General features: G+C 40.2%; 1 protein-coding gene across 6 annotated transcripts in view; it reads right to left on the reverse strand.

Annotated features, from left to right (window-relative positions):
- Positions 1–22,181, reverse strand: part of LOC128689963 (major facilitator superfamily domain-containing protein 8) — a 76,377-nt gene that overhangs the window by 22,424 nt on the left and 31,772 nt on the right. For all 6 annotated transcript variants that reach the window (XM_070088548.1, XM_070088546.1, XM_070088545.1 and 3 more), the window contains one exon: positions 10,261–10,376. In XM_070088548.1, coding sequence (XP_069944649.1) covers positions 10,261–10,376 — 116 coding nt within the window. The remainder of the gene's footprint in view (positions 1–10,260; positions 10,377–22,181) is intronic.

The following is a 22,181-nucleotide window of genomic DNA, read 5'->3' on the forward strand; positions in this document are numbered from 1 at the left end:
TATGTATTTACAATAACGAGCTGCAGTGCAAAGAGAGCCTCTATTATGCCTAGGCATTATGGGCCTACTTAATTTAATGGCTTACTGACTACTTAACACTAAAGAAATTTATCATAGTTGTACAATAGTTCTATTAATTATAAATGAATCTAATTTATATAAACCAAAGGATTTATTCATATTTTCAAAAATGCTTTTTATGAACATGATTCAATTATATTCCTGTCAACAATGGACAATAGGTTCAAAAATAATTATTGAGATTATATTATGGGAATATAACATTGTGATTTTCTAAAAGTAGTTTATGGTATGAGAATGCTACAATTTGGTGTAGGGCAATATTGTTTAGGGTAGGTATTCATACTACTATGCAGTATTAGTCAATGTATGAACTTGGTCGTCTAGTCTTGAAGTTTTAAGAATGAGGCAACTGGGAGATTTATTGGTAAAGTTAAATACTGAGTACTGAGTATTTAGTCTAGGGTGATTAAGTGGCTATTGAGAAGTCTTAAATTTATTTTCAGACCGGGTTTCTTTAGTATTTTCTGGTAATGAATTCCAAATTTTGGGGCCCTTTATGTACAGAGCTTTTACAGAGTGTGATATGGACACAGGGTACATCAAAAAGAGATCTGTGTCTTGTGTTATAGTCGTGTGTCCTGTTAAGGTTAGTAAGAAGTTTGAGTGGAGGGTTTATGTTTCCATGTATTGTTCTATTTATGTAGTAGGCACATGAATAAGTATGGATGTTCTTTATGGTGAGCAGATTTAAGTTAAGTTAATAATTATTGAAAATGAGGCATATTATTCAATAAGGCTAAACAGTTTTAAATTTGAAAGACTATATAAAGAACTATTGAAAAATCAGTAAAAATAAAAATCTACAAAATGATAAAAAATGGAATGATTTAATAAAAACAAATATTCAAAATAAAGAATATAGTAACATAGATAATATTTTTAAACCATGTATCATACTGTACTGTATATAACAGTAGTTATCACAGAGAAAAGGAAGGGGACATATTTATTAAAACTTCAATTAACATTCTACTGCAAAAATAATTGAAATGGTTTCCACAAATGAAAAAGGTACAGTACTGTACTATAATCTGTATGGCAAGAATTAACATATGCTCAGTGTACAATATATATTGCATTGTATTCAATGACACATACTTCTCTGGGTACAAGCATAACAGCTTGAGGATACTGATATTCTTTGCCAATTTCCTTTCCATGTTTCACATAGCTGATTTGATTTTTTGAGTAGCTACAGTCAAAGCTCTCTATTATGTTACATATTAGTTATTGCATGTTAATTACCCTAACTGTACACTGTATAGTATGTCACTTTAGATATAAAATTGCTTGTTTTATATATTTTACTCATCAGCTTCCTCGAAAAAAGAGCTGTGCAGTGGACACACCATCCAGTTATCCCATTTAAGGCTCTCCTGGAGAGCAAGGACTATGCAAAATGAACTAGGGATGGGCACTGTAGTGGTGGACTATGCAAAATGATGAATAAGGGATGGCCACTGTAGAGTCACTACAGTGGCCCTAGCTAGCACTGGGCAAAGACATGGTGAGCACAGCAGCTGCTGACCTTGAATAACAACAGTATTAGCAGTCAGAACAGGAGACTTGAATGATGGTCCAGCATAGGAGCTGTCCTGTCTCAAGCCATTCTACAACATGAGAAAGAGGTTGGGCCTCGTGGATGATTAGTGACCCATACATATGTGCAAGGATGCGAGAGTCTGGTAATTCCTGAGTCATTGTGACATCAGAAAGCAGCCAACCTGAATGTGTGTTAAGAAGGAGTAGAACCTATGCTACACAGCCCAGCAGGCAGTGTTTTAGCAAGGGACTAGAAGATGATCTGCAGTACCATCAGTTATTGAGAGTTTTGAATTGCACTTTCATTTCCAGCACTAAGAGCCAATACTCAAACTCTGGTTCCATTATGAAAATGAAGTGAAAATGTTTATTCCCTTGCAAAGTTTACACTGTGTGGTTTACATATTATAAAATATTAATTACAAAGAAGGCCACTAGCATGCCTAGGCATTATATCTGTTCCGACAGATGGCAGACCTATTCTAGCCTGATGACTAGGTGTATATAGCTTGTACAGTTAGGCTGACAGGTTGGGGTGGAGATGTACACCTACACAATAGTGCCTCATTAACTCCCCTCATCCTAAAGCTAAGGGGCTACTTCACTAAGTGGAAGGCTCCCGAGAAAGTCTCCACAGACGGAGGTGCCAACTTCTCTAGTGATAAAATGCACAATCTTTTCAAGCAATGGGGTGTCACTGCCAGGCTGGTGTCCACCCACTACCATCAGTCTTAAGGGGAAAGGGGGCAGAGGCTGCAGTTCATGTAGTTAAGAGGATAATCCACAGAAATGCCAGGAGACAACACAGCCTGCTGACTGACAAAGTATCGCAACATGAGTACATGACTGTCTTCATGGCAGTACCATAGGGTAGACCAGCACTGGAAAACATCTGGAGGGGTCAAGGTGAAGCATGATCAAGGTGCTTGGAATATGCCTGCTCTCCAGGTGGGAGATAAGGAAAGGATACAGACACCACCACAAAGTTGTGAAACAGGACAGGTGTGGTCAATGAAGCCGGGAAATTCTGGCAATACACAATCATGCTAGATGGGAGTGGCAGGCTGTCACTCAGGAATTGTCATTACCTGAAGCCCAAGATTGCTCCTAGGCTGCTACATCTATCATGGGCCCCACAGAAGGGACCACAGGTATGTTTGAGTCACCAAAGCTGACAGATGATAATGTAAATGGTGATGCCAATACACTCTGGCTTTGTTACCTGTTTACTCTTCACCCAGACTTTGCTACAAAAAATGCGATATCTAATAATGATAGAGATCTCCAGTGAATACTAGAAAGGACTGCCCTTCTAGCATCCAGCCTGTTATTGGGTTTTTGTAACAAGTAGTCAGTATCCTGGTCCAATTATCCATTAGAATTTAGTAAAATTCAATAGTGCTTCAGGATTACAACTGGTAGGCTACTAACTAAAGAAATTAAAATTTAATATGTTTATTATTAACAATAAAGTTGTCTAGTAAATTATAGTAATCAATTGAATATAATATAGGATACAAGTTCCTACACTTCTCTCATGTACAGTAGTATTGTGCTGAAGGCACATATCACATCTTTATGGCTTTTAAGTACCGTCTGGTACACTGTTAGCATTTAAAGGTAGTAGGTTGGTAGACAGCAACCACCCAGGGAGGTACTACCGTCCTGCCAAGTGAATGTAAAACGAAAGCCTGTGATTGTTATACATGATGGTAGGATTGCTGAAGTCTTTTGTCTGTCTCATAAATATGCAAGATTACAGGTATGTCTTGCTACTTCTACTTACATTTAGGTCACACTACACATACATGTACACATTTATTTATACACACTCATCTGAGTTTTCTTTGATTTTATCTTAATAGTTCTTGGTCTTATTATTTTCCTTTTATATCCATGGGGAAGCGGAATAAGAATCTTTCCTCCGTAAGCCATGCGTGTTGTAAAAGTCAACTAAAATGCCGGGAACAATGGGCTAGTAACCCCTTTTCCTGTAAAGATTACTAAAAAGAATAAGAAGAAGAAAACTGTCAAAGTGGGAAGTCTGAATGTGCGTGGATGTTGTGCAGATGATAAGAAAGAGATGATTGTGGATGTTATGAATGAGAAGAAGCTGGATGTCCTGGCTTTAAGTGAAACAAAGCTGAAGGGGGTGGGAGAGTTTCAGTGGAGAGGAATAAATGGGATTAGGTCAGGGGTTTCAAATAGAGTTAGAGCTAAAGAAGGAGTAGCAATAATGTTGAATGATAAGCTATGGCAGGAAAAGAGGGACTATAAATGTATTAATTCAAGGATTATGTGGAGTAAAATAAAGATTGGATGTGAAAAGTGGGTTATAATAAGCGTGTATGCACCTGGAGAAGAGAGAAGTGTAGAGGAGAGAGAGAGATTTGGGAAAATGTTGAGTGAATGCGTGGGGAGTTTTGAATCAAGTGTGAGAGTAATGGTGGTTGGGGATTTCAATGCTAAAGTGGGTAAAAATGTTATGGAGGGAGTAGTAGGTAAATTTGGGGTGCCAGGGGTAAATGTAAATGGGGAGCCTTTAATTGAGCTATGTGTAGAAAGAGATTTGGTAATAAGTAACACATATTTTATGAAAAAGAGGATAAATAAATATACAAGGTATGATATAGCACGTAATGAAAGTAGTTTATTAGATTATGTATTGGTGGATAAAAGGTTGATGGGTAGGCTCCAGGATGTACATGTTTATAGAGGGGCAACTGATATATCGGATCATTATTTAGTTGTAGCTACAGTTAGAGTAAGAGGTAGATGGAAAAAGAGGAAGGTGGCAACAACAAGTAAGAGGGAGGTGAAAGTGTATAAACTAAGGGAGGAGGAAGTTCTGGTGAGATATAAGTGACTATTGGCAGAAAGGTGGGCTAGTGCAAAGATGAGTAGTGGGGGGGTTGAAGAGGGCTGGAATAGTTTTAAAAATGCATTATTAGAATGTGGGGCAGAAGTTTGTGGTTATAGGAGGGTGGGGGCAGGAGGAAAGAGGAGTGATTGGTGGAATGATGAAGTAAAGGGTGTGATAAAAGAGAAAAAGGTAGCTTATGAGAGGTTTTTACAAAGCAGAAGTGTTATAAGAAGAGCAGAGTATATGGAGAGTAAAAGAAAGGTAAAGAGAGTGGTGAGAGAGTGCAAAAGGAGAGCAGATGATAGAGTGGGAGAGGCACTGTCAAGCAATTTTAATGAAAATAAGAAAAAAATTTGGAGTGAGTTAAACAAGTTAAGAAAGCCTAGGGAAAGTATGGATTTGTCAGTTAAAAACAGAGTAGGGGAGTTAGTAGAAGGGGAGATGGAGGTATTAGGTAGATGGCGAGAATATTTTGAGGAACTTTTAAATGTTAAGGAAGAAACAGAGGCAGTAATTTCATGCACTGGTCAGGGAGGTATACCATCTTTTAGGAGTGAAGAAGAGCAGAATGTAAGTGTGGGGGAGGTACGTGAGGCATTACGTAAAATGAAAGGGGGTAAAGCAGCTGGAACTGATGGGATCATGACAGAAATGTTAAAAGCAGGGGGTGATATAGTGTTGGAGTGGTTGGTACTTTTGTTTAATAAATGTATGAAAGAGGGGAAGGTACCTAGGGATTGGCAGAGAGCATGTATAGTCCCTTTATATAAAGGGAAAGGGGACAAAAGAGACTGTAAAAATTATAGAGGAATAAGTTTACTGAGTATACCAGGAAAAGTGTACGGTAGGGTTATAATTTAAAGAATTAGAGGTAAGACAGAATGTAGGATTGCGGATGAGCAAGGAGGTTTCAGAGTGGGTAGGGGATGTGTAGATCAAGTGTTTACATTGAAGCATATATGTGAACAGTATTTAGATAAAGGTAGGGAAGTTTTTATTGCATTTATGGATTTAGAAAAGGCATATGATAGAGTGGATAGAGGAGCAATGTGGCAGATGTTGCAAGTATATGGAATAGGTGGTAAGTTATTAAATGTTGTAAAGAGTTTTTATGAGGATAGTGAGGCTCAGGTTAGGGTGTGTAGAAGAGAGGGAGACTACTTCCCGGTAAAAGTAGGTCTTAGACAGGGATGTGTAATGTCACCATGGTTTAATATATTTATAGATGGGGTTGTAAAGGAAGTAAATGCTAGGGTGTTCGGGACAGGGGTGGGATTAAATTTTGGGGAATCAAATTCAAAATGGGAATTGACACAGTTACTTTTTGCTGATGATACTGTGCTTATGGGAGATTCTAAAGAAAAATTGCAAAGGTTAGTGGATGAGTTTGGGAATGTGTGTAAAGGAAGAAAGTTGAAAGTGAACATAGAAAAGAGTAAGGTGATGAGGGTGTCAAATGATTTAGATAAAGAAAAATTGGATATCAAATTGGGGAGGAGGAGTATGGAAGAAGTGAATGTTTTCAGATACTTGGGAGTTGATGTGTCAGCGGATGGATTTATGAAGGATGAGGTTAATCATAGAATTGATGAGGGAAAAAAGGTGAGTGGTGCGTTGAGGTATATTTGGAGTCAAAAAATGTTATCTATGGAGGCAAAGAAGGGAATGTATGAAAGTATAGCAGTACCAACACTCTTACATGGGTGTGAAGCTTGGGTGGTAAATGCAGCAGCGAGGAGACAGTTGGAGGCAGTGGAGATGTCCTGTTTAAGGGCAATGTGTGGTGTAAATATTATACAGAAAATTCGGAGTGTGGAAATTAGGAAAAGGTGTGGAGTTAATAAAAGTATTAGTCAGAGGGCAGAAGAGGGGTTGTTGAGGTGGTCTGGTCATTTAGAGAGAATGGATCAAAGTAGAATGACATGGAAAGCATATAAATCTATAGGGGAAGGAAGGCGGGGTAGGGGTCGTCCTCGAAAGGGTTGGAGAGAGGGGGTAAAGGAGGTTTTGTGGGTAAGGGGCTTGGATTTCCAGCAAGCGTGCGTGAGCGTGTTAGATAGGAGTGAATGGAGACGAATGGTACTTGGGACCTGACGATCTGTTGGAGTGTGAGCAGGGTAATATTTAGTGAAGGGATTCAGGGAAACCGGTTATTTTCATATAGTCGGACTTGAGTCCTGGAAATGGGAAGTACAATGCCTGCACTTTAAAGGAGGGGTTTGGAATATTGGCAGTTTGGAGGGATATGTTGTGTATCTTTATATGTGTATGCTTCTAGACTGTTGTATTCTGAGCACCTCTGCAAAAACAGTGATAATGTGCGAGTGTGGTGAAAGTGTTGAATGATGATGAAAGTATTTTCTTTTTGGGGATTTTCTTTCTTTTTTGGGTCACCCTGCCTCGGTGGGAGACGGCCGACTTGTTGAAAAAAAAAAAAAAAAATTCAGGGAAACCAGTTATTTTCATATAGTCGGACTTGAGTCCTGGAAATGGGAAGTACAATGCCTGCACTTTAAAGGAGGGGTTTGGGATATTGGCAGTTTGGAGGGATATGTTGTGTATCTTTATATGTGTATGCTTCTAAACTGTTGTATTCTGAGCACCTCTGCAAAAACAGTGATAATGTGCGAGTGTGGTGAAAGTGTTGAATGATGATGAAAGTATTTTCTTTTTGGGGATTTTTTTTTTTTTTTTTGGGTCACCCTGCCTCGGTGGGAGACAGCCGACTTGTTGAAAAAAAAAAAAAAAAAAAAAAAAAAAAATATATATATATATATATATATATATATATATATATATATATATATATATATATATATATATATATATATATATATAAATAAGTTTCTGTGTATGTAAGTCCTCTAAGTAGTTTGCTATATCTCAAGACTCGACTAGACTTAACCAGTGACTGACTAAAAGTCCTCACATAAACTAACTTCTTGACCAATCTGGCAATCAGAACAGCTTGCTTGAATAATAAAACGACTGATAAGCCGAACAGCAATATAACAAGCAACAGCGACACAGAATCAGGAACATGGAGATAATATAATGACACTAAGTAGGGACCTGGTTACCTGGAGGTTACCTGGAGGTTATTCCGGGGATCAACGCCCCCGCGGCCCGGTCCATGACCAGGCCTCCCGATGGATCAGGGCCTGATCAACTAGGCTGTTACTGCTGGCCGCACGCAGTCCAACGTACGAGCCACAGCCCGGCTGATCCGGCACTGACTTTAGGTATCTGTCCAGCTCTCTCTTGAAGGCAGCCAGGGGTTTATTGGCAATTCCCCTAATGCTTGATGGGAGGCTGTTGAACAGTTTTGGGCCCCGGACACTTATGGTGTTTTCCCTTAGTGTACCAATGGCGCCCCTACTTTTTATTGAGGGCATTTTGCATTGCCTGCCCAGTCTTTTACTTTCGTAGGGAGTGATTTCTGTGTGCAGATTTGGGACCATTCCTTCCAAGATTTTCCAAGTGTAGATTATGATAGATCTCTCCCTCCTGCGTTCCAACGAGTACAAGTCAAGTGCTTCCAAGCGTTCCCAGTAGTTAAGGTGCTTGACAGAACTTATACGTGCAGTAAAGGATCGCTGTACACTCTCTAGATCTGCGATTTCACCTGCTTTGAATGGAGATATTAATGTACAGCAGTATTCCAGCCTAGAGAGAACAAGTGATTTGAAAAGGATCATCATGGGCTTGGCATCTCTCGTTTTGAAAGTTCTCATTATCCATCCTATCATTTTCTTTGCACGTGCGATCGTGGGAGTCACAAAACTCCCATACTACTGAATCTAAGTTCAGCATTAGAAAATCCCCGACTGTGACAGTACACAGATATCAGTACAGTACAAATTAGGTCAGAAGCTACAGCTCAGGACCTGAGTTTCTCAGAGTGTCTATGAGAGAGACAACCTCAGTACAACGTCAAAAATCACTAAGTCTAGGCTATGTTCTGTGAATAGAGTTACACAGAACCAACAACAAGAAAGCGACAGAGACAATCTTCCAACAAGGGCCATCAAGGAAGAGTTGGAGAGGCCGTCTTGTTGGAAGGCACATCAAACAGACAATAGCAAGCACATGCCAGGCAGACTACTCCAGGTGAGGTGTGATCACCCCACCCTGATCACGTGACTCCATGGACTGCTGCTGCCCAGCAACACAGAAGCCAGCAGCAAAACAAGTGGAGTGAAAATTACAGTAGTTAGACAATGCTGTCAGCTACTTAATACTCTCGAACTATGAGCACTGAATAATATATAAATGTTACATCCTACCTAATAATATAACAAAGTCAAATAATAATATAAAGCAATATACACCTACCATCCGACTTACGACCGAGTTCGGTTCCGAGAAACCAGTCGTAAGTCGAAATGGACGCAAGTTGAACTTTACTACTGAATATCAACATCACATTTTTGTAATGACTTTATTTTATTGTTTTATTTTGGTATTTCATGTTTTACTTTACTTTTTATGCTGTTAGTACTGTATTTTATACTGTAAGGTTTAGGATAAACACTGTGTACAACACAAATAGTTGTTTATTTCCCAGAAATTTGGCAAAAAAAAAAAACACGGTCGTAAGTCGAGTGGTCGTAAGTCAAGCAGGTCATAAGTCGGATGGTAGGTGTATTTACGATTTAGCTAATATCGCTAATATAAGCAATATAAAATTATATGAACAGGTAATATACATTGTATACATTGTGACCCATTCAAACACTGTAAATGCAAAAAGGGAAATTATATTGGAAATGTTTATGCATCAATTAAACATTAGCAATTGGTGCTACAATGCCAGAGGAAAGCCTTGGTAATAAAGAACCCAGAAGATAATTGTCTATTTAGCTGTAATATAGTATTAACATTTCTATAAATTATAGAAGAATCATCTTACATTATACTAACTTCAGATCAGTGTATATATATTGTGATGAGTATATTTCTTTTTATGTGTGTGCACTGAGAACAAAAGTGCACATACATGTGGAGGAGTATATATATTTCCTAGAGTTTACTAATTCCAGTATGATATTTGGAAATAAAATATTTTCGATTGGTGAACAAGTGATGTGCAGTTTTAATGACCTTCATGTGTCTATAGGCTTTATGCTCAATTAGAAAATGAACTAATCCGAGATAGTGTATGACTTGAAGCAGAAACTGTTGTTGTGCTGGAGTCAGAAATGGCAGGGAAACATATGGGACAAGAATACAATGGCCATAGCTTGACACCCATGCATAGCTTGCATAAGCATTAGACTTTAACCAACATAAAAACACTCTAAGAACACAATACCATGGCTGGAACAATTTACAAATAACCCAAACTTAGGAAAATAATTTTAGATGTCTTTAGTCCATTGTGGACCATTATCAAGCTGTAACATAATAATGGTCCAGGGTGAACCAAACCTTTGTCTAAACCTGTTTTAAATGTAGATTTTGTAAATAAAACCTGTTACTAGACAGGACGTACATTCCTGTAGTTTCTCTTAAAGACTACCATATTCCTGGATTCCTTGTGACTGTGCTTACACTGTTTATGATATGCACACCATTAGCAGCACACAACTGATTTTGGATTCATCTAATGTGATGACACATAGTGGAGAGGGTGAACAATAGACCAGCTGTAGTGTGGTCTTCTCTGAAACTGTATTATTTGTTAGAAAATACTGGAGTAAAAGACTGGTGATATTTGTTAAGACTATTACTGTATTATTCTCTCCTACCTTCATTTATTTTGTTTTTACCTGTTGGACTTGGCTTTGTTGCCCCAGTAGCCGAGCAGGGGAGAGATCAGCATCTGCCCTAGAGGATTAGCTGCGATCACCCATCCAAGGAACTCCTTTGACACCCCAGGATCCAGCTAAGCCATGGGTAGAATTATTAAACAGAATTAGATTTCGCAAACATCATTAGCAAGCTTTGAAATCTTCTAGCATTTATTATATAAATGTAGTAAAGTAAATTATGATGTTGACTTTCTCAATGACTATTACATATACACTTCTGGAAAGATGGGAGCTGAGTGAATGTTGGTGAATGTGTTTTCTTCTTTGAGTCACCCTGACTTGTGAGAGACAGACGCTGAGTTGTACGTATTATGTAATAATAAAAAAAATATATATTTTCTTCTAGGGTGGCCCAAACAGAAAAATGAAAGTTTCTCTTTTTAAAATAGCAAATAATGTTGTTGCAGTGATAACACCAGGAGGCAGCTCTGACGAGAACTCACACACACACGAGCTTTTAAATCTCTGCACAAAATTCAACTTAAACTAGCAAATAATAGAGCCTACTAAACTGGAGAATACACTAGACCTCATCTTCACTAACAGTGATGATCTGATACAAAATGTCGCCATATCAAAAAAATATACTCAGATCACAACATAATCGAGGTTCAGACATGTATGCGCGGAGCCCCAGACCGACAAAATGAGATCAGTCATGAGGGAGCCTTCACCAAATTCAACTTCAATAACAAGAACATAAAGTGGGACCAAGTAAACCAAGTCCTAAACAATATAACCTGGGAAGATAGATTAAGCAACACAGACCCCAACTTACGCCTAGAACAGCTTAACTCTGTGGCACTCGATGTATGCTCAAGGCTTATTCCTTTAAGAAAAAGGAGTAGATGTAAAATAGAATGACAGGCGCTCCCTTTACAGGCGATGGAAAAGAATAACAGAGCAGCTAAAAGAGGCCAATATATCTGAAATGCGTAGGGAGACACTGGTCAGAGAAATAGCAAACATCGAACTTAAGCTAAAGGAATCTTATAGGAGTCAGGAATCGCTGGAAGAACTAAAAGCCATAAATGAAATCGAAAGAAACCCAAAGTATTTCTTTTCTTGTGTCAAATCAAAGTCGAGAACAACATCCAGTATTGGGCCCCTACTTAAACAAGATGGGTCCTACACAGACGACAGCAAGGAAATAAGTGAGCTACTCAAGTCCCAATATGACTCAGTTTTTAGCAAGCCGTTAACCAGACTGAGAGTCGAAGATCAAAATGAATTTTTCATGAGAGAGCCACAGAATTTGGTAAACACAAGCCTATCTGATGTTATCCTGACGCCAAATGACTTCGAACAGGCGATAAATGACATGGCCATGCACTCTGCCCCAGGGCCAGACTCATGGAACTCCATGTTCATCAAGAACTGCAAGAAGCCCCTATCACGAGCTTTTACCATCCTGTGGAGAGGAACCATGGACATGGGGGTCGTCCCACAGTCACTAAAAACAAGACAGCCCCACTCCACAAAGGGGGCATTAAAGCAATAGCAAAGAACTACAGACTGATAGCACTAACATCCCATATCATAAAAATCATTGAAAGGGTTCAAAGAAGCAAGATCGCCATCCATGGGTTTAGAGCAGGTTGCTTCTGTCTGTCCCAACTACTGAATCACTACGACAAGATCCTAGATGCACTAGAAGACAAAAAGAATGCAGATGTAATATATACAGACTTTGCAAAAGCCTTCGACAAGTGTGACCATGGCGTAATAGTGCACAAAATGCGTGCTAAAGGAATAACAGGAAAAGTTGGTAATTTCCTCACAAACAGAACACAAAGAGTAGTAGTCAACAGAGTAAAGTCTGAGGCGGCTATGGTGAAAAGCTCTGTTCCACAACGCACAGTACTCGCTCCCATCTTGTTTCTCATCCTCATATCTGACATAGACAAGGATGTCAGCCACAGCACCGTGTCTTCCTTTGCAGATGACACCCGAATCTTCATGACACTGTCTTCCATTGCAGACACTGCAAGGCTCCAGGCGGACATCAACCAAATCTTTCAATGGGCTGCAGAAAACAATATGAAGTTCAACGATGAGAAATTTCAATTACTCCGATATGGTAAACATGAGGAAATTAAAGCTTCATCAGAGTACTACAAAACAAATTCTGGCCACAAAATAGAGCGAAAAACCAACGTCAAAGACCTGGGAGTGATCATGTCGGAGGATCTCACCTTCAAGGACCATAACATTGTATCAATCGCATCTGATAGAAAAATGACAGGATGGATAATGAGAACCTTCAAAACTAGGGATGCCAAGCCCATGATGACACTCTTCAGATCGCTTGTTCTATCTAGGCTGGAATATTGCTGCACACTAACAGCACCTTTCAAGGCAGGTGAAATTGCTGACCTAGAAAATGTACAGAGAACCTTCACGGTGCACATAACGGAGATAAAACATCTCAATTACTGGGAGTGCTTAAAGTTCCTGAACCTGTACTACCTGGAATGCAAGCGGGAGAGATACATGATTATATACACCTGGAAAATCCTAGAGGGACTAGTACCGAACTTGCACACGAATATCACTCGCAACACCATTGTTAATGAGGAGCTGATCAAAATATCGACTTGGATGACAGCCAATAAACTTACGCTTAACACTGACAAAACCTACTACATTATGTTTGGTAGCAGAGCAGGAGATGCGCAAATTAACATTAAGATCGACAACACTCTAATTGCCAGGCATAATGAGGGCAAATTCCTAGGCCTATACCTCGACAACAACCTGAACTTCAGCACCCATATCCAACACATAACCAAAAAAGTATCCAAAACGGTTGGGATCCTCTCCAAGATACGATACTACGTGCCGCAAACTGCCCTTCTCACACTATACCATTCACTTATATATCCATACCTCACCTATGCTATCTGTGCTTGGGGTTTAACTGCAGCAACACACCTAAAGCCAATAATAACCCAACAAAAAGCCGCAGTAAGAATAATCACTAAATCCCATCCCTGGCAACACACCCCCCCACTCTTCATAGATCTAAACTTACTCCCTGTTCAGTACATCCACACTTACTACTGTGCAATCTACATCTACAGGACCTTAAATTCCAATATTAACCTTGACCTAAAACGCTTTCTTGATAGTTGCGACAGAACCCACAGGCACAACACCAGACACAAACATCTCTATGACATTCCCCGTGTCCGACTAAACCTTTACAAAAATTCAATGTATGTCAAAGGCCCTAAAATCTGGAATACCCTACCTGAAAATTCTAAAACTGCAGACACATTCATCACCTTCAAAACTACCATCAGAAAACATCTTATCTCCCTGATACACCCTGTCAACTAATTACATGAATACCACCTGGTGGTTAACACTTACACTCACTCACCCATTTGACCATAAACAGAAATATCAATCTCAATCTCAAAATAATGAATCTTAACTAGTCATAAGTTGGCCTGTGATACTTCAATACTGAAACTATGTATAGTGCCAAAACAAAAGTACGTATTCACATTGCTAAACTCACAAACTAGTATTTAGTCACTTAGCCATAATACCAACTTACCTCATAATTTTGTAATATTTTAAACTTAAGATTTAATTTAAGTCTGCCCGAAATGCCTAGCCATGCTAGGTGTTCTAGTGGTACACTCTGTAATTATTATTTTACTACATGTAAACCACACAATAACCAAATTCTGTAAACTCAGCATTGTAATCCTTATAGAGAATAAACTTTGAATTTGAATGAAAAGCAGGGGTGTCACTAGGCCCGGTGGCCTGGTGGCTAAAGCTCCCGCTTCACACACGGAGGGCCCGGGTTCGATTCCCGGAGGGTGGAAACATTCGACACGTTTCCTTACACCTGTTGTCCTGTTCACCTAGCAGCAAATAGGTACCTGGGTGTTAGTCGACTGGTGTGGGTCGCATCCTGGGGGACAAGATTAAGGACCCCAATGGAAATAAGTTAGACAGTCCTCGATGACGCACTGACTTTCTTGGGTTATCCTGGGTGGCTAACCCTCCGGGGTTAAAAATCCGAACGAAATCTTATCTTATCTTATCTTAAAAGAAATACAAAAGTGTCAGGGGCCCGAGACTGTTCAACTGCCTCCCAGCATACATAAGGGGGATTACCAATAGATCCCTGGCTGTCTTCAAGCAGGTACTGGACAAGCACCTAAAGTTGGTATCTGACCAGCCGAGCTGTGGCTCGTATGTTGGATTGCATGCAGCCAGCAGTAACAGCCTGGTTGATCAGGCTCTGATCCACCATGAGGCCTGGTCACAGTCCAGGCTCGCCCCCCGTAACTCTCTCCAGGTAAACTCCAGTAATTTATACAGGAGAAGGGGTTACTAGCCCACTTGCTCCCAGCATTTTAGTCGCCTCTTACCACAAGGATGGCTTATGAAGGAAGAATTCTGGTCCATTTCCCCATGGATATATATAAACATGCTGGCCATCTCCCACCGAGGTGGGGTGACCCATCGTTTACACTATCACTGTCTTGCCAGAGGCATGCAGATTCGTCCATTTAGATGTCCCTCCAAACAGCAAATATCCCAAACTCCTCCTCTGGATTGCAGACACTATACTTCTCAAGTAATTGTCCCAAATTACAAACATCCAAACTTAAATTTTTACAAATGCCAATATGAAGTGCAACTTGTGAAAAAAAAGGCTCCACTGTACATTTTATTGTGTTCTACAGAAGAAATAGTTTGTAAGTTAAAACATCGCGAATACAATAAAGAAGGCCAATAAAAAGCTTTAGTCACAAACTGCACAAGGGAAACCAACAATTCCAGAATAATAATAGATAACCACACCACCTGTCAGGTCAGTTTATGTTGTCAAACAACACTGCGTTTTATCAATAACTAGATAGGTGATTGCACGAGAAAAATCCAGTCAATTTGGCTTACTTGAATGGGGGTCCGTTGGTGCTCTTGTCCAGGATATGACCCATAACAGCTGAAGAAAATAGAGCATTTATTTTCTGCTAGGTGTATAGGGGCAACAGATGTAAGGAAACATGGCCAGGAAACATCACCCACTCAAGGATCAAACCTTGGTCCTTCAGTTGTAAGCCGACGTTACTAATGAGCCACCACAGCCTGACCTTGGCTAGGGTGATTTATCAGCCTGGTTAAGCTGCAAGGCTGGTTACATATCATACTACCCTAAACATGCTTGGTCTCAGACCGGGCCACAGGGCATTGAGCCCCAAAACCCTCACAAGGTACAATGGAACCTCGGTACATGAACAGCTCCCTACTCAAAGCTCAGCACTCGACCAAAGAAATATGACCTGCCAGAACTTTACTGTAAACTATATTGTGTTTCTTAACATTTAGCATTTTTTATATTATTTGTATAAATAAGTCATCATGGGGCCTACAAAGATTAGTGATAACCAACCAAAAAGAAAATTGGTTGCAAAGAATGTTCGATACTTGAAGGATCGGCACTCGAACAGCCTTCTGGAATGAATTACGTTCGAGTACCGAGGTTCCACTGTATACCCATTTAAACAGAACTGCATCAGCACAACTTAGTGTTGCAAAGTGGGTAAGGGCCTTGTTAAATTATCTATAACAACAGCCTTGGTTTACTACATAGTTCACGTGTTTCCAGTGAGTCTGTTGGTATTAGTTGTACTATTCTCACAGCACAAGATCACCACTGTGTAAGACTCAGCAGTGATTATATAAGTAAGTTTATTCAGGTATACACAATTACAGTTGCATAGATTATCATAGCAGCATATGTGTTAGAGAACCTAAGATAGCCCAAAAAAGTCAGAGTGACTTATTTCTATTGGGGTCACATGTATTGTACCAGTATCACAACTGGTGAGTGTCACATACTGAGGACAAGATTGACCTTATTTGATCGAAATGCTCTGCATAACAATGGGCTTTCTATATAGTAGTAGGTCACTGACGTCAGCTAGGCCTGTATACCTTGTAATGTACTTGTAGAAATAAAGATTATTATTAATATTATTATTATTAGGACTCGGTAGTGACTTCATGTGTTTGTTGTACCACAGTCTCACAGCACAAGACTCAGCCGTGACTCCACATATATTTAAATCTCTCCCTGTCATTATCCTGTTAACCCATTGTAAAGAATTCACTTCAAATTGAATTACTACATCATTTCTCAGAAAGTAAGGTAATGCCAGGCTAACCCCTCAAGGGTGAGGGATAAGCCTGGTGAGGGGATCTTGATCCACAGAAGTAGATAATCTTCCTTGGCCTGAACCTGATTGCTTTATATTATCCATGTGCTGTATGACTCCTATGAGTTTAGCTCTTTCTCTGATAATAATAATAATAATAATAATAATAATAGGTAGGTAGTAGGCACAGTACTTGCTCCCATCTTGTTCCTCATCCTCATATCCGACATAGACAAGGATGTCAGCCACAGCACCATGTCTTCCTTTGCAGATGACACCCGAATCTGCATGACAGTGTCTTCCATTGCAGACACTGCAAGGCTCCAGGTGGACATCAACCAAATCTTTCAGTGGGCTGCAGAAAACAATATGAAGTTTAACGATGAGAAATTTAAATTAGTCAGATATGGCAAACATGAGGAAATTAAATCTTGATCAGAGTACAAAACAAATTCTGGCCACAAAATAGAGCGAAACACCAACGTCAAAGACCTGGGAGTGATCATGTCAGGGGTGTCACTAGCACGTTAAGAGACCATACAATAAGTGTCAGGGGCCCGAGACTGTTCAACTGCCTCCCAGCATACATAAGGGGGATTACCAAGAGACCCCTGGCAGTCTTCAAGCTGGCACTGGACAAGCACCTAAAGTCGGTTCCTGACCAGCCGGGCTGTGGCTCGTACGTTGGTTTGCGTGCAGCCAGCAGCAACAGCCTGGATGATCAGGCTCTGATCCACCAGGAGGCCTGGTCACAGACCGGGCAGCGGGGGCGTTGACCCCCGGAACTCTCTCCAGGTAAACTCCAGGATCTCAACTTCAAGGACCATAACACTGTATCAATCGCATCTGCTAGAAAAATGACAGGATGGATAATGAGAACCTTCAAAACTAGGGATGCCAAGCCCATGATGACACTCTTCAGGTCACTTGTTCTATCTAGGCTGGAATATTGCTGCACACTAACAGCACCTTTCAAGGCAGGTGAAATTGCTGACCTAGAAAATGTACAGAGAACCTTCACGGCGCGCATAACGGAGATAAAACACCTCAATTACTGGGAGCACTTGAGGTTCCTGAACCTGTATTCCCTGGAACGCAGGCGGGAGAGATACATGATTATATACACCTGGAAAATCCTAGAGGGACTAGTACCGAACTTGCACACGAAAATCACTCTCTACGAAAGTAAAAGACTTGGCAGACGATGCAACCTCCCCCCAATGAAAAGCAGGGGTGTCACTAGCACGTTAAGAGACCATACAATAAGTGTCAGGGGCCCGAGACTGTTCAACTGCCTCCCAGCATACATAAGGGGGATTACCAACAGACCCCTGGCAGTCTTCAAGCTGGCACTGGACAAGCACCTAAAGTCGGTTCCTGACCAGCCGGGCTGTGGCTCGTACGTTGGTTTGCGTGCAGCCAACAGTAACAGCCTGGTTGATCAGGCTCTGATCCACCAGGAGGCCTGGTCACAGACCGGGCCACGGGGGCGTTGACCCCCGGAACTCTCTCCAGGTAAACTCCAGGTAAATAGACAGCAACCACCCAGGGGGTTACTACCATCCTGTCGAGTGAGTGTGAAATGGAAACCTTTAACTGTTTTACATGATGGTAGGACTGCTGGTGTCCTTTTTGTCTCATGAAGACTGTTTGCACTTAGGTCACAGTACACAGGTTTGCAACAAGGATAGTTCCAGAGCTCAGGGTAATGTCCTACGAAGAAAGGTTGAGGGAAATCGACCTGACGACACTGGAGGACAAGAGGGTTAGGGGAGACATGATACAACATACAAAATACTACGTGGAGTAGATAAGGTGGACAGAAACAAGATGTTCCAGAGATGGGACACAAAAACAAGGGGTCACAATTAGAAGTTGAAGACTCAGATAAGTCAAAGGGATGTTAGGAAGTATTTCTTCGGTCATAGAGTTGTCAGGAAACGGAATAATTTAGCAGGTGATGTAGTGGAAGCAGGAACCATACATAGCTTTAAGACGAGGTATGATAAAGCTCATGGAGCAGGGAGAGAGAGGACCTAGTAGCGATCAGTGAAGAGACAGGGCCAGGAGCTGAGTATCGACCCCTGCAACCACCACAAATAGGTGAGTACAAATAAGTGAGGTGAGTACAGGCATGCACACACACACAATTATATATATATATATATATATATATATATATATATATATATATATATATATATATATATATATATATATATATATATATATATATATATATATATAATATATATATATATATATATATATATATATATATATATATATATATATAAATGGGAAGTACAATGCCTGCACTTTAAAGGAGGGATTTGGGATATTGGCAGTTTGGAGGGATATGTTGTGTATCTCTATACGTATATGCTTCTAAACTGTTATATTCTGAGCACCTCTGCAAAAGCAGTGATAATGTGTGAGTGTGGTGAAAGTGTTGAATGATGATGAAAGTATTTTCTTTTTGGGGATTTTCTTTCTTTTTTGGGTCACCCTGCCTCGGTGGGAGATGACCGACTTGTTGAAAAAAAAAAAAAAATATATATATATATATATATATATATATATATATATATAAATATATATATATATATATATATTTATTTATTTATTTTTTATTATTTTTTTTTTATTATCACACTGGCCGATTCCCACCAAGGCAGGGTGGCCCGAAAAAGAAAAACTTTCACCATCATTCACTCCATCACTGTCTTGCCAGAAGGGTGCTTTACACTACAGTTTTTAAACTGCAACATTAACACCCCTCCTTCAGAGTGCAGGCACTGTATAGGTAGTAGGTTGGTAGACAGCAACCACCCAGGGAAGTACTACCGTCCTGCCAGATGACTGTGAAACAGAAACCTGTAACTGTTTTGCATGATGGTAGGATTGCTGGTGTCTTTTTCTGTCTCATAAACACGCTAGATAACAGGGATATCTTGCTACTCCTACTTACACTTTGGTCACACTTCACAGACATGCACATGCATATATATATATACATACATCTAGGTTTTTCTCCTTTTTCTACATAGCTCTTGTTCTTCTTTATTTCTTCTATTGTCCATGGGGAAGTGGAAAAGAATCTTTCCTCCGTAAGCCATGCGTGTCGTATGAGGCGACTAAAATGCCAGGAGCAATGGGCTAGTAACCCCTTCTCCTGTAGACATTTACTAAAAAAGAGAAGAAGAAAAACTTTATATATATATATATACCCATGCACTCTGCCCCATGCCCAGACTCATGGAACTCCGTGTTCATCAAGAACTGCTTTTAACATCTTGTGGTGAGGGAGCATGGATACTGAGGTTGTCCCACAGTTACTAAAAACAACAGACATAGCCCCATTCCACATTATTTATTATTATAATCAAGGGGGAAGCGCTAAACCCGTAGGATTATACAGCGCCTGTGGGAGGATGGAAGGTATTCAGGGTTAATTCAGGGAACTGGATCAAGAGCCCCTCACCAGCATCAAGGAACCTTCTTTGAGGGGCCCCATTCCACAAAGGGAGCAGTAAAGCAATAGCAAAGAACTACAGACCGATAGTGCTAATGTCCCATATTATAAAAATCTTTGAAAAGGTTCTAAGAAACCCATCAGTTACACAACCCAGGGCAGCATGGGTTTAGAACAGGTTGCTCCTGTCTGTCTCAACTACTTGACCACTACGACAAGGTCCTGGATGCACTAGAAGATAAACAGAATGCAAATGTAAAATACACAGACTTTGTAAAAGCCTTCGGCAAGTGTGACCATGGTGTAATAGCGCACAAAATGCGTGATAAAGGAATAACAGGAAAAGTCGGTAGATGGATCCATAATTTCCTAACAAATAGAACACAAATGGTAGTCAACAGAGTGAAGTCTGAGGTGGCTACTGTGAAAAGCTCTGTTCCACAAGGCACAGTACTCGCCCCCATCTTGTTCCTCATCCTCATATCGGACAAAGACAGGGATATAAGCCACAGTGCAGTATCTTCTTTTGCAGATGACACCCGAATTTGAATGACAGTGTCCTCCATTGAAGACACTGCAAGATTCCTGGCGGACATCAACCAAATCTTTAAATGGGTTGCAGAAAACAATATGAAGTTCAATGATGAGAAATTCCAATTACTCCGATATGGAAAACGTGAGGAAATTAAAATTTCATCAGGGTATAAAACAAATTCCAACCACACAATAGAGCGAAAAACTAATGTCAAAGACCTGGGGGTAATCATGTCAGAGGATTTCATCTTCAAGGACAATAACATTTTATCAATTGCATCTGCTAGAAAAATGACAGGATGGATAATGAGAACCTTCAAAACTAGGGATGCCAGGTCGCTTGTTCTATCTAGGCTGGAATATTGCTGCACACTAACAGCACCTTTCAAGGCAGGTGAAATTGCTGACCTAGAAAATGTACAGAGAACCTTCACAGCACACATAACTGTGATAAAACACCTCAATTACTGGGAATGCTTGAAGTTCCTAAACCTGTACTCCCTAGAACGCAGGAGGGAGAGATACGTGATTATATACACCTGGAAAATCCTAGAGGGACTAGTACCAAACATGCACACAAAAATCACTCCCTACGAAAGCAAAAGATTCAGCAGACAGTGCAACATCATCCCCAATGAAAAGCAGGGGTGCCACTAGCACGACAAGAGACAACACAATAAGTGTCAGGGGCCCAAGACTGTTCAACTGCTTTACAGCATACATAAGGGGGATTACCAATAGACCCCTGGCTGTCTTCAAGCAGGCACTGGACAGGCACCAAAAGTCGGTACCTGACCAGTCGGGTTGTGACTCGCACACTGGATTACGTGCAGCCAACAGTAACAGCCTGGTTGATCAGGCCCTGATCCACCATTTGGGGTTTTTCTTCTTTTTCCTTAATAGTTCTTGTTCTCCTTTATTTCCTCTTATGTCCATGAGGAAATGGAAAAGAATCTTTCCTCCTTAAGACATGCGTGTCGTAGGAGGCGACTAAAATGTCGGGAGCGATGGGCTAGTAACTCCTTCTCTTTTATAAACTACTAAAAAAGAGAAGAAAAACTTTATAAAACTGGGATGTTTGAATGTGCGTGGATGTAGTGCAGATGATAACAAAGAGATGATTGCCAATGTTGTGAATGAAAAGAAGTTGGATGTCCTGGCTCTAAGCAAAACAAAGCTGAAGGGAGGTAGGGGAGTTTCAGTGGGGAGAAATAAATAGGATTAAGTCAGGAGTATCTGAAAGAGTTGGAACTAAGGAAGGGGTAGCAATAATGTTGAAGGATCAGTTACGGAGGGAGAAGAGGGAAAATAAATGTATAAATTCAAGGATTGTGTGGATTAAAATAAGAGTCAGATGCAAAAAGTGGGTCATAATAATTGTGTATGCACCTGCAGAAGAGAGGAGTGTAGAGAAGAGAGAGAGAGAGAGAGAGATTTTGGGAGATGTTAAGTGAGTGTGTTGGAACTTTTGAACCAAGTGAGCGAGTAATTCTGGTAGGGGACCTAAATGCTAAGTAGGAGAAATATTTAGATCTAGAGGGTGTGGTAGGTAAGTTTGAGGTGCTAGGTGTAAATGATAATGGGGATCCTTTGACTGAACTTTGTATAGAAAGGGAGTTTTGTTACAGGTAATATATATTTTAAGAAAAAAAAAGGATAAATAAGTACACAAGATATGACAC

The sequence above is a fragment of the Cherax quadricarinatus genome, chromosome 25, assembly GCF_038502225.1.
Source record: "Cherax quadricarinatus isolate ZL_2023a chromosome 25, ASM3850222v1, whole genome shotgun sequence".
NCBI lineage: Eukaryota > Metazoa > Arthropoda > Malacostraca > Decapoda > Parastacidae > Cherax > Cherax quadricarinatus.